Source organism: Macaca thibetana, chromosome 2 (assembly GCF_024542745.1).
Source record: "Macaca thibetana thibetana isolate TM-01 chromosome 2, ASM2454274v1, whole genome shotgun sequence".
Lineage (NCBI taxonomy): Eukaryota > Metazoa > Chordata > Mammalia > Primates > Cercopithecidae > Macaca > Macaca thibetana.
This window is the reverse complement of record NC_065579.1, coordinates 88,285,612-88,298,110: the sequence shown is the minus strand read 5'-3', so window position 1 is coordinate 88,298,110 and position 12,499 is coordinate 88,285,612. Positions and strand designations below refer to the sequence as shown.

General features: G+C 58.6%; 1 protein-coding gene across 4 annotated transcripts; it reads right to left on the bottom strand.

The window, feature by feature from the left end:
* Nucleotides 1-2,247: 2,247 nt before the first annotated feature.
* CHRD (chordin) lies at nt 2,248-12,145 on the bottom strand. 4 transcript variants are annotated; one of them, XM_050780227.1, is made up of 23 exons: nt 11,733-12,145; nt 11,404-11,507; nt 10,848-10,977; nt 10,588-10,716; nt 10,397-10,496; nt 10,195-10,282; nt 9,685-9,826; nt 9,442-9,582; nt 9,278-9,360; nt 9,053-9,200; nt 8,784-8,890; nt 8,561-8,680; nt 7,498-7,654; nt 6,953-7,173; nt 5,722-5,835; nt 5,119-5,382; nt 4,936-5,029; nt 4,767-4,823; nt 4,397-4,500; nt 3,840-3,942; nt 3,285-3,439; nt 3,075-3,177; nt 2,248-2,710 (listed from the first exon to the last, which is right to left on the bottom strand). In XM_050780227.1, exons 1-23 carry the CDS (start codon nt 11,878-11,880, stop codon nt 2,655-2,657), a joined length of 2,868 nt encoding a protein of 955 aa, XP_050636184.1. In that variant the 5' UTR covers nt 11,881-12,145; the 3' UTR covers nt 2,248-2,654. The 4 variants fall into 4 exon arrangements, with proteins under 4 accessions (XP_050636184.1, XP_050636185.1, XP_050636187.1 ...); XM_050780228.1 differs by having other exon boundaries at nt 2,248-2,707; XM_050780230.1 differs by having other exon boundaries at nt 2,628-3,199; nt 11,733-11,880.
* Between the last annotated feature and the right edge of the window lie 354 nt (nt 12,146-12,499).

The window sequence follows — 12,499 nt, the reverse complement described above, 5'->3', positions numbered from 1 at the left end:
AGAGATCAAATTTTAAATACTACGAGTAACCATTTTGAGACCCTGAAATATGAAACCCAGGAAAATGGGCCTCTGCTTGGATTTTGCTGCTGTCGTAGGGTTTTTGGTTTGGTTTTCCAGAAAGGGAAAGGTTGTCTAACCGATGTGCAGTTGCCTGAGGGGAACGGATGGGGCACTGAATGGATGGGCATTGAATGGGCATTGAATGGATGGGGAAAATGATGTTCTTGAGGTCTCCGAACATCAGGGCTTCCAACAGGTCTGAAATGAAGTTCCTCACACACTGCACAGGGCTGGGCCTTCTGAGTCACCATACCACTTCCCTGGGGCTCAGGCAGGGCCTGGACACTGGCCAGCTTTGGTTGGAACACAGGCTAGGATGGGAAAGGTGTTTCAAGGGTTGTTGTCTAAAGAGGACAGTGCTCTGCCTGGTCCCATCGCCTGCTCATTGGTTCACTCACGTGCACTGAGGCCTGCTCGGAATCCCACCTGGTGCCTGTGGTTCCAGCTCGGTGGCGCCCACCGAGCCATCCTACCGTGACTCACCTGCCTCTATCCCTCCCCTAGTGTCGTGACCGTCAGAAACAAACCCGGGTTAAATCCAAGGATCAAAACTTCCCTTTCCAACCCTTCTTCCCACCAAAGTTCCTCAGCAAGGAGGACAACACTGTCAGTGGACCATTTCTGGGCCAAACCTTCATCATATCACAACTGGTGCCTCACTCCCACACTTAACCCCGTGCTGAATATTGCTGCTTTTTTATCCCTATCTGGCCCTCACGATCCTCCTATTAAGAGCCAGGGCTCTGGTCCAAGTTGTTATCCCCATCTTTATCATCCCTGCATCCTCAGTCCAGCCCCTCCTCTCCCCTAAGCATTCAGCAGGATATCAGTTGCCAAATGCAACTGAAGCCCATGGCCACTCTCCTCCCTGCGGTTCTCCCCTGCCTTCATTCCAAACCAGCCCCACAAATCCCACCTCAGGGAGAGTGCCTTCTGCAGCAAATACATGCCAGGCCCTGAGCTGTGTAATGCACGTGTTCTGATTGAATCCTGTGAGGCGGATAGCGTGTGTTTTATAAAAGGGAAACAGGGGTTCGTGAAAGTTAAATAACTCAGCTAGTTAACAGCAGAATTGGAACTCGATGCTTCAATGGGCTAAGACAATAACTTCTTAACCACACACAGCATGCCTAACACTCTATAAGGAAGCTATGATTTCCCTTTCCCCTGCCCTGCCAGATCATAAAATCCCAGATTCATTTGACTCCACATTGTTTATATGAAAGATGGATCTGCAGCTACATACATTTGTTAGATTTCTGTTCTGATACCCTCATTTCCTAGAGCTTGTCAGAATGCCTGGGTCTTGATGGTAGGAATGAGGGAGGGGAGAGAGAAGAGGGTAACAGGGCAGGAGGGTCTTGTCTTATTCTCCATATACTTTGGTCTCAACGTAAGCGCAGCCAAAAGCTGGACCAGAGCTGATTCCAATCCACTGTGACCCCAGTTTGCCCCAGAACTGGTCCAGAACACAAGTTTCCAGGAAAAAAACAGGAAAGTGTTTGCCTCACTTTAGACAAAGAAGGTAGAGGCTGGGCTGGGTGTGGTGACTCATGCCTGTAATCCCAACACTTTGGGAGACCAAGGCAGGAGGATCACTTGAGGCTAGGAGTTCAAGATCATCCTTGGCAACATAGCAAGACCCCATTGGTGTTAGGGAAGGGAAGGGAAGGGAGGGGAGGGGAGGGGAGGGGAGGGGAGGGGAGGGGAGGGGAGGGGAGGGGAGGGAAGGGAAGGAAGGGAAGGAAAGGGAAGGAGGGAGGAGGGGAGGAAGGAAGGAAGGAAGGAAGGAAGGAAGGAAGGAAGGAAGGAAGGAAGGAAGGAAGGAAGGAAGGAAGGAGGAGAGGGAGGGAAGGAGGGAGGGAGGCAGAGAGAGAGAAAGGGGCTGGTAACACTTTTGATTCTCTCTGGAGCAACTTCAAACATGAAGTTAGCAAACATGCCAGCGATGTGGGAAAGTAAACTTGCTTCTATTTCCCTAAATTCTTGAGTCTCTAGACCATCTCAAGGAGCATCTGTGGAACCCAGGTGTGTCAGCCAACTGCCACACTATCCTCTGCCTCTCCAGGTCTCTTTCTGCTCCCCAAGGGTCAGAGCTCCTCTCACTCACCTCCTACTCTCTGCCCCTTCTCCACCAGGCCCCACTCAGGTTCCTGGCCGCAAAGAGCCAACCTCATGCCCAAAGACTGAAAAAGAAATGTTTTAATAAATACAAAACTCTCCAATAATGACTCTGCTCAGCTCAGGGGCAGCAGGAGTGGAGTGTCGGGGGCCCTTGGTGCTGAGTGAGGATAAATTAAAAATCCCAACAAGCTAGTGACATTATGTACAGAAGGAAAGGGGTGGGGCTTCCAGGACAGAGGCCGAGGGTGGCAGGGCAGGATTTGGAGTGGCTGTGACCTCGGTCTGGCCCAGCTGCCTCCCCCCCTTGTGGAGCTGTGGTTCCCAGAGGTAGCGGGGGTGGGAGTAGAGGCAGGACAGAGGAACAAAGGCACTGGGCTTCCCACAGGAGAATGCAAGAAGGTCCTCGATGCCACCCCTTGCCCAGCTCAGGCCCCATCCTCTTGGTCATGTGGCCCTCTGGCTGCTCTCTAAGAGCCTTCGGCTTCTTTCTCCAGCTCTGGATCAGTCCTGGTCTCTGGGGCTGCTGGAGACAGAAGGGAGGGAATGTTGGAGGAGGGGAGAGGGAGTGGAGAGGCACAGGGAGGCATGGAGGGCAGGGCAAAGCATCCCTGCCTTGGTCCCAGAAAGGCCAGCATTTTCTAAACAGGTCAGTGCACACAGCTGGGTGACCTTCATCTTGTTGCTTAATTCCTCTGAGCTTCTCATTTGTAAAGAAAAGGTCATAAATAACACTTCCACCAGGTTGCTGTGAGGGTGGATTGGAATGGCACTTGTGAGGCAGGCTGCACTGTTGCTGCACACACTGAATGCTCCATTTCCTGATCAGAAGTCCCACGGGCAGGTCAGCCCTCCACTCACAGCTGCTGACCCTGGACTCCCTCACTTACGCCGCCGGCGGGCTGTGCAGCGGGAACAGCATCGACTCTCCTTCCCCAAGCTGCAGGACAGTGGCAGTGAACAGTCATCCCGCTCACAGTGAGGCACCCCTGCCTGGTACAAGACAGAGCAGACACTGAGGGTCCCCCACAGTGGCCTTCAGCTTCTTCAGGGACCTCCCTGGGAAGGCCTCCCTACTCCAGACCAGGCTCCCCACTTACCCCACATCTGCAGGTGATACAGCTCATCTCTCCAAAAGGGGGCACTGATGGGTGCCAGCTCTGACTCTCTGGGAACCACTGCCCAGCAAAACGGCAGCCCCGGGGCCCATCAGCCTGCATGGGGTCCCCCAGCTGGGGATGGGCCCCCAACCCCACTGTTGAGAGGGAAAGAGAAAGGGTCAGCCCAGGAGGACCAGCCTGGTTTTTTGAGTATTCTTTTTGAATCCCCGGCACCTAGCAGTTTCTGGCACTCAGTAGGTGATAAATTTGGATGGGTGGGTGGACAGATGAATGGACAGATGAAGGGATGGATGGATGGATGGATGGATGGATGGATGGATGGATGGATGGATGGATGGATGGATGAGGAACCAGAACCCATCATACCCCACTAGAATATCACATTCTTTCCACAGCATTTAGAGTCCTGGCTCCAGGTAAGGCACAGAGAAGTGCTCAGTAAATGCTCAATTAGCTGAGCACCCTTCCCCTCATCCAGGACTAGGCCTGCTTCAACCCAAAGGTGAGGCCTCAGTGCCCAGCCACCTCTCTCACCTGGACACTGTTTGCAGCAGTCGGTGGGGTTGACACGGACAGGCTGGGCACAAGCCAGCCGGGGACACTGCACCTTCTCACAGTGCACCTCTCCAGTGCCCCCCTGTAGGGAATCCATTAAGCAAGGAGTGTCAGGCAGGGGGCACATAAACCTCCTGCCCGCTCCCTCTCCTATTCCACACCTCAGATGCAGTCTCTCTGTGGCCTTTTACTCAGAGGCCCGGGCTTGCTTTATAGACCTAAACTCAGCTTCTCATCGGAACCCTGCAAGGTAGTTGCCATCATATCTGCTTACAGGAGAGGAAAGTGAGGCTCAGGGACAGAAGGTGCCTAGGGTCATCGGCACTAGTTAGCTGGCAGAGCCAGAATCCACACCCAGGTCAGCCCTGTTCCTTTTCCCACAGGAAGCCAACTCTCAGAGCGCAAGGGCCTTTTCTCATATCGGTTTGATCCTTTAGCTCTCCTCAGCAAGGACGGGCCTTCCTCACCTGGCAGCCCCTCCCCATCTCTGCAGACCCCGCTGGGTTATGGCACCAGAGAAGATTGGGTGGCCATACCTTGCAGGTGCAGACAGCACACTTAATTAAGCCAAAGGGGGGCACAACGGGGTGCCACCGCGTACCCGCTGCCCGCCAGCTCCGGTCACCATCAAAATAGCAGCCTGGTGGGGAACAGGGCCCAGCGGCCGTTAGTATGAGCTCATCAGCTGGGCCCACAACCAAGCCTTGAGCCTCAGGCCACCCCCACATGAGCCTAAGACAAGGGCCCATTTGGGGGCCAGTAACACTAATGAGTTCTGTCAGGCATTGCTTGGAATCTGTGCCCCTCAGGCCACCCCCTATATACTCTCCCCTTCTTGTCCCCCTCCTGGTTCAACCTAATGGCTCCTCTGGGGCCTTCCACCCTGCACGCACCCTTCCAGCTCACCCTCTCCTGGGTCCCGGCTCCTCGGCAGCCCAGGCAGGTCTCTGACATCTTGTTTCTCTGTGGAGCCAAAGAAATGGTGAAAGCAGAGGGTGACCGACCTCCTTCCCTCCCCAAAGGACCGGTCCACACTAGGCCAACTCCTCCCTCCACTCCCCTGCAGGGAACTCACCAGGGCAAACAGGGCAGCACTGATCGGGAGCCTGCACTGGGTGTGGGCAGCTGGGTGGTGGGCACACCACCGGGTCACAGATCACCGTTCGTCTCTGCAGAGAGGGACAGAGGCATTGCCAGGAGAGTCCAGGCCCCTTGCCCCAGATCCCAGGACACAATGTGCCCTTCCAGGACCTCCTACCTGGCAGGTGCAGAGTGAGCAGAGCGGGTCGTAGTTGGGTGCCCAGCGAGCCCCGTGGGGGCGCTGCTGCCCCTCGAAGAAGCATGTGTTGGGGTCTCGGGGCCTCCCAGGACCACCAGGTTTGGCAGGCGCTAGGGCCGGGGGACCAGGCACCACAGGTGGCGCAGCAGCGGCTGTATCCGGAGCCCCCGGCTCCCGCACCCCCTCGACCCCGGCCGCCCCCAGGCGCAGTCCGCCCACCTCACATTGGTTGGCGATGTGCACCTGGGAGGAGAGGCCAATTGAGGTGGCGCTGGGGCTCCCCCTCGCGTCTTTACCAGCGGCAGCTGGCCCGCCAACAGCAGACACCTCGGCACCCTGAGCGCTGCGGTGGCCCAGGAGGATGCTGTTCGCTCCACAATCATTCCAGCTGCCAGGAATAGGGTGCTGGGCTGCCAGCCTCCTCATGTAGCTTGTGTGTCTTCATCCTCCCCACCAGCCAGGAGGTGTGATATGACCACCCCCCAGGACTCAGAGACAGCAAGTGACTAGTACAAGGGCACACAGTGCCCCCCCAACTCTGCACCCTCCCCACTGCCCCCACTGTCCACACTCCCCACCTACCTGCCCTCGGAGCTCCCCTCTGGGGCTACCCTTGGTGGCGATCAGCAGGGAGGCCATGCCTTTTGCCAGGTGCCGCAGCAGCTCCGGCTCCAGGTCCTTCACCACGCCCTGGGCCTGCACAGAGACAGGATAATGGATGGGAATAGGCCAGGCGTGGTGGCTCAAGCCTGTAATCCCAGCACTTTGGGAGGCCGAGGCGGGTGGATCACGAGGTCAGGAGATCGAGACCATCCCTGGCTAACACGGTGAAACCCCGTCTCTACTAAAAATACAAAAAACTAGCCGGGCGTGGTGGCGGGCGCCTGTAGTCCCAGCTACTCGGAGGCTGAGGCAGGAGAATGGCGTGAACCCAGGAGGCGGAGCTTGCAGTGAGCCGAGATCGCGCTACTGCACCCCAGCCTGGGCGACACAGCGAGACTCCGTCTCAAAAAAAAAAAAAAAAAAAAAAAAAAAGGATGGGAATAAGGCACTTTAGGGCTGAGCCTACTTCCCCAAGTCACAGATGAAGAAACTGAGAGCCAGGGAGGCTAAATAAAGTCTTCAGGGTAGCAAAACCCATTGGCAATAGTGTGGAGCTTGGAAGCCAGGTCTCTCGGACTCCAAGTCCATGAGAACTCACCCCACTTGAAGGGCTTAGTCCATCCCACCTACCCTGCTGAGGTCCAGGATATTACATACTATCCAAGATACCCCACCAAAGAAAGACAGAGAAAAGAGAATGAATAATAAAAAGCTGAGTCAGAGTCATGCCCAGGTCTATCTGACTCCCAAGCCCATGCCAGCCTTTTTTTTTTTTTTTTTTTGAGACGGAGTTTTGCTCTTGTTGTCCAGGCTGGAGTACAATGGCGCGATCTCGGCTCACTGCAACCTCCGCCTCCTGGGTTCAAGTGATTCTCCTGCCTCAGCCTCCGGAGTAGCTGGGATTACAGGCATGCACCACCACGCCTGGCTACTTTTGTATTTTTAGTAGAGATGGGGTTTCTCCATGTTGGCCAGGCTAGTCTTGAGCTTCCTACCTCAGGTGACCCACCTGCCTGGCCTCCCAAAGTGTTGGGATTACAGGCATAAGCCACTGCACCCAGCCTACAAATCACTGTTTAATTTATTTTATTTACGCCAGCTCTTCTATACCAGGCTGCCTGCTCTCTGCTTCCCCCACCATAGGCCCACACAGCCCTTCAAGCTAAAACGCAGAAATGTTCCAAGCAGCCGCCTACCATCACATCCTTACCTCTGGGCCATAGAATCCCTTCAGCAGCCGCCGAGGCCCTGGCGTTCCAGGAGGCCCAAGAAGGTGGGCAGTGACAGTGCCTTGTTCTGAGCCACCAAGCCCAGCCAGCAGCACTTCATAGTGCAGGTGACAGTGGGTATCCAGGGAGAGCCAGGCATGCCCTGCTGCCTGGCTCTTCACAGGGGGTAGCACCAGGGCTCCTGCTAGGGGCACAGGCAGCCCTGGGTCCAGACAGAGGAGAGATGACAGGTGAGAAGGTGGCCTACGGCAAGCCCTCAAACCCAGCATTCCCCAGCTCCCCAGCACACATTCCAGGAGCTGTTAGACACTGTCCATAGGTCCAGGGCCTGGAGAGCAGCAAGTTTTAGACCCTTGCACCTCGGCAACAGGAAGAGTCTGCCAGCAGGGCCACCCTATATGTCCCCACCTTCAGATGGCAACCGGAAACGCATCTGAAGAAAGACACACCAGGCTCTGGCTGTCTGCCACCATCCCTCAAATGTTCTAGGAAACCAAGGGGCCGATAGACCCCTAAGGACACTCACTGTCATGGCGGGCGCTATGCCCACTGTAGGGCAAGGCAGCCACGTGCCCCCGAAGCTCTCCATCTGGGAAGTCCTTGGTGCCCACGTTCAAAAAGAGCTCGTTCTGCAGCAGCATATGAGCCCCTCGGGCACCCAGCCCAGGGCAGATACCCACGGCCTGGGGGGGCAGGGGAGGACAGGCCTTCCTCAGCTCTCACACGAGCCCAAGGTTCTGAAACCTTGGGTCATTTTGTGCCCCCACTCCACCCACACACACTTCCACACACCAGAAACACAGGATAAGGACCTGGCAGGCCCAGTTTCATGGCCCTCCCCTGCTACTTCCTAGCTATGTAACAACCTTGAAGAGTTACTTAATTTCTCCAAGCCTTCACTTCCTCATCTATAAAATGCGTACTGTGAAAGTCAAAAAATATGTAAGGCCACCAATTCAGCACCTAGCACATAGAAAGGCCCTATAAGTAGCAACCATTGCCATTACAATTACTACTATGTGGCCTATGACACTGTTCTCCAGGTCCAATGCCTCCCATTTGACTATGAGCTTGCTGAGCACAGGGGCTACATCTGATTTGCTTTGTACTCTAGTCCCTAGTCTGGGGCTCACTAAAAATGTCAAATCAGGCCGGGCGCAGTGGCTACACGCCTGTAATCCCAGCACTTTGGGAGGCCGAGGTGGGTAGATCACAAGGTCAAGAGATCGAGACCATCCTGGCCAACATGGTGAAACTCCATCTCTACTAAAAATACAGAAATTAGCTGGGCATGGTGGAGCATGCCTGTGGTCCCAGCTACTCGGGAAGCTAAGGCAAGAGAATCATTTGAACCCGGGAGGCAGAGGTTGCAGTGAGCCAAGATCACGCCACTGCACTCCAGCCCAGGTGACAGAGCAAGACTCCATCTCAAAAAAAAAAAAAAAAAAAAAAAAAAAAGTCAAATGAATAAAAGAATGAGTGGGAGAATCCATGAGTGAGTGGATGATAATGAACATCCCTGCTCATCCAACCTGGCTTCCCACAGCCCATGCACTGGGCCCTGGGGTAAAGCAACCTGGAGCCCTCACCATGTGTCCTCCTGGCTGGAGTCCAGCCATGTGGCACAAGACAGTGCGCTGATCCCTCCGCTGAGGCTTGGTCTCCAGTGTCATGGCCACCACCTCACTGCTTGTCCCTACCACTTGCACCTGATGGGCAGGGATGAGGGAGGGCAAAGTGGAGGGGCAGTAAAGGCCTGGGCCTGCTGCCCACCCCTCCTCTCCCCTACCTTCTGCAGCCCCTGGCTCTTACCTGATAGATCAGGGAGCCATTTCCTAGCAGCGTGAGGCTGGCCGAGCCAGCAGCACCCGTCTGGACTGGGATCAGGACATCAGCCCCACAAAGGACACTTTGCAGGACTATGGAGGGGCAAGACAGGTGAGGCTAGGCTTACCCATGGCCACTTACACCCCCAGTCCTCAGGATCTCTCCCATACCCACCCTGGCCCCTTCCCTGGCACGTGTCTGTGCCTCTCAGTTGTGCACACCCAGGGCACCAGGCCCTCCCCGCCCTGCCTCACCGTCGCAGCTCTTCCTGGTAGCAATGTGTCCACTGATGCGCAGCCCTGGCCTGCCTGCCCTCTCCAGGGCCATCTGTAGCTCCCCTAGCACCAGCCAGTCCATCTCCTGGACTGTCAGGTTGGGCAGCACCTCAGCAAAGCCTGGTTCCTGGGGACAGAGCAGGGTGTGATGGGCAACAGCAAGAGGCCAAGACAGGTGGCAGCAAGAGCCAGATCCCCGCTCACCTGGGCTGAGACATTGGCCTGAAGTTCTCGCAGTAGCTGCCCCTGGTGTAGAATCTGGAGCCTCAAGGGAACCTGGGTTAGTCCTGCAAGGCCGCACATGTGGGCCTTTCTGAGACAGGTGCTCTCCCTAACCTTCTCACGTATTTTGCCCCCATCCCACTTACCCCCACTCCTGGGTTCCAGCAGCCCTCGGAAGAGCAGCAAAAAATGCAAGGAGTCCTCTGTGTCACTGAGAGTGAGCAGGGTGATGCCCCCTATGCCCTGCTCTGGGGAGCCTTCTAGAGTCAGGATGGCACTGAAAGTCTCTGGGGAAGGGAGGATGATGAGAGCCCGTCAGAACGCCCCCTCCCCTTTCCTGGGGATAGAGAAAACTCAGAACTTCATGCCCAGGGCTCTTTGCTCCCTACCTGCAGCCAGGGCCCGGTGCCGGATGAGAGGCCCCCAGACCTCTCCTGAAGGGTGAGTGAGTGTCACAAGTGCCACATGCAGCTGTTCTGCCCTAAGGAGCCGCAGAGACAACCGAGGCACTGCCCGCCACACCCCACAGACCTGGAGCAGAGAGACAAGAAGGCCCTACGCTCAGACACTGTGCAGGTTAGGCCAATTAGGAGGTCCAGGCAGGCCTCATGAAAAAGGAACATGGAAAGGAACCTCCAAGGTGCCCTAGGAAGCTTAAGAAAGAACCCTGGAGCCAGATGCTTGGGTTCCAGTCCTGGCTGCACCACTTACTAGCTGTGTGACCTTGAACAAATCACATTCTCCTACTGAGCCTCAGTTCCCCCTTCTGTAAAATGGTCATCATAATGTCAGTGCCTTCCTCCCACTGGGCTGTGGTGAGGACCACTGGAGGCAATGCAGAGCATGCTCTCAGCACAGTGCCCAGACTGGACAAGTGCTCATAAATGACATCATCTCACCAGGCCATCTTGGGTGGGGGCTGCAGCGTGTTCAAACAGGACACTGCCATTGGAGTCTGAGAAGCGGACCCTGGTAGGGCGGTCCAGCCTGGGAATGAGAGGTCGGGTGAGGCCAGACTGGGCCAAAAGCAGCCCCTCCCAGCTCTCCCAGTTTCCCTCCTGGCCAGCAGCTGACCCCTCCTTGCTCCTTCCCCTTTCTCACCGCCTGTAGGAGATGGAGAAGCGGAGGCTAGAGCGCAGCAGCGAGACTCGGGCTCGTGCCACCGCCTGCGACCTCGGCCCTGTCAGCAGCGCCACGAAGTCTGGGACGGGAGGAAGATGGCCTGAGCACTGTCAAACGCTGCTTTGGTGGCCCAGCCTCAACCACAACCCCGCTGTTCGCCAGCCCCCTACCCGTGTGGCCATCACCACGGGCCCGATCCTCAGCGCCTGGCTCCCCGCGGTCGCTATAACTGCGATGCTCCGGGTCCCGCGGATACTCGAAGGACAGGCCGCTCGGCTGACGCTCCGAACTGCTACGCTCTGCAGGGGGCGGGGTAAGAACACGGGCTTCAGCTGGCCGTGGGAAGGGCCAGTCCGAAGCCCCATCCAAGTGGCCCAGGACCCAGTACCTTGGCCCTGCCTCCCTCCCCGCAGGGCGGAGCAAGCCTTACCCTGGGGGCAGGTCTGGCAGCAGTGTCCTGGCAGCTGGCGCGGCTGCCCACAGGCCAAGGTTGGGCACTCTGGTTTGATGTTCTTGCAGGTGACCCTGCCAGGGCCCCTGGTACGGCGACCCCACTGAAGCTGCTCCCGGAAAAGGCGGGAAACCCAAGTGAGCGCAAGAAGCCAACTGATGAGACCCCCAGGCAAGGATGTCCCGCAGAGTCAGCCAGCTCTGCCACTTACAATCTGCGTGACCCTAGACAAGCTACTTCGTCTCTCTGGGCCTCAAGGTCCCTGTCTGGAAAATGGGGATAATAATACTCTCGCTATCTAGCAAGGCTGCCATGGGAGTTAGGTGAGCTGGGAACGAAACGGAGTTGGCACAGAGCCTCACACAGAGTGGGCGATCAGTAACAGCACCTAAGACTTGAAGGGGCTGATTCCCCTTCCTCCACCAGAAAAACATCCCCAACATCTGCCGACTGGGCTCCTTCTCAGCACTTCGACGTCCGCGCTACTCGCGCTCCCCACCAGTCAGGGCCCGGGCCGGCCGCGGGGCTCACTCACCGCCTCGCAGGCGCACAGCACGCAGCGCATCACCCCGAAGGGCTCCCCCAGGTCCGGGTGCCACGTCTCGTCCAAGGCATAGACCTTCCCGCCGAAGGAGCAGCCTGCGGGGACGGGCTTGGCTGGAGGCCGCTGCCCAGCTCGCGCCGTGTGCCGCCCCCGGGGCTGCCCGCGGGTCCCGGGTCCCGGGCACCGCGCCCTTCAGCCCCCGCCCACCCTCCGGGCCGCCCGCCGCGCCGAGCCACCTGCGCCCCGCGCCCCCTCCGGACTGGCGCTGACTCGCCCCGAGCCCGTATCTCCGCCCGCGCCTCCCCCGGGCGCCCACCTACCTGCCGCTCCCCGAACGGGCAGCGGCTCCTTCTCGGAACGGATGGGCAGCGCGGGGGGCTCAGGGCCGGCGCCGCGGGCCGGCCGGGAGCCGAGCAGCAGCAGCCCGAGAAGCAGCAGCGGGGCCGGCGGGGCCGGGAGGCTCGGCATGACGCGAACGGGACAGCTGGGGAGGCGGGAGGGAGGAGGGCGCGGGAGCGGGCGGAGGGAGGGAGGCGGGAGTGCGGAGGGCGGAGGGCCGGGCCGGGGGCGGTGCGGCGGGAGGGGGCCGGGGCCGGGGCCGGGGCCGGGGCAGTGCAGCGAGGGGCTCGTCGGGCGGCCGCAGAGTCGGCGCCGGGCCGGGCGGGGCGGGAGGAGCGGCCGGGAGGAGCGCGGGCAGTCGGGCGCTGACCCGGGCCGTACGCGGCTCTACTGCCCCGGGCGCCGGCTCAGGCCCGTTTTATGCCCCGCGCCCGACGCCCCGGCCGGGGGCCTCCTCCTCAGCAAACGGGGCGGCGGCGGCAGCTCGGCGAGGGGCCGGGCTGAGCCCGGGGGGTCCGGCCCAGCAGCAGCGGCCCGGATCGCGGGTGGGGGAGGGGAGGGAGGGCCTGGGACCGGGCAGGGGAGGAGGGAAGAGCGGGAGGGGGAAGGGGAGCGGGGGAGGGGGAGGGGAGGGACCAGGGGGCACGAAGAGGGGGAGGAGAGGCGGGCCCGGAGCCCCCCGCTGCTGGCGGCCACAGGGCGGCTGGACCAGGAGGTCGGTGTCCAGCCCAGGAGGGGAGCCTCAGGC

What these genes read in the sequence shown, in the direction of transcription:
- CHRD (XM_050780227.1), bottom strand. Translation starts at nt 11,880, where the DNA reads ATGCCGAGCCTCCCGGCCCCGCCGGCCCCGCTGCTGCTTCTCGGGCTG. An exon ending in TCCAGCCAGGAGGACACATG is followed by an intron (nt 7,655 to 8,560) that starts GTGAGGGCTCCA and finishes CTGCCCCCCCAG; the next exon opens with GCCGTGGGTATCTGCCCTGG. An exon ending in GCTCACTCTGCACCTGCCAG is followed by an intron (nt 5,030 to 5,118) that starts GTAGGAGGTCCT and finishes CCCTCTCTGCAG; the next exon opens with AGACGAACGGTGATCTGTGA.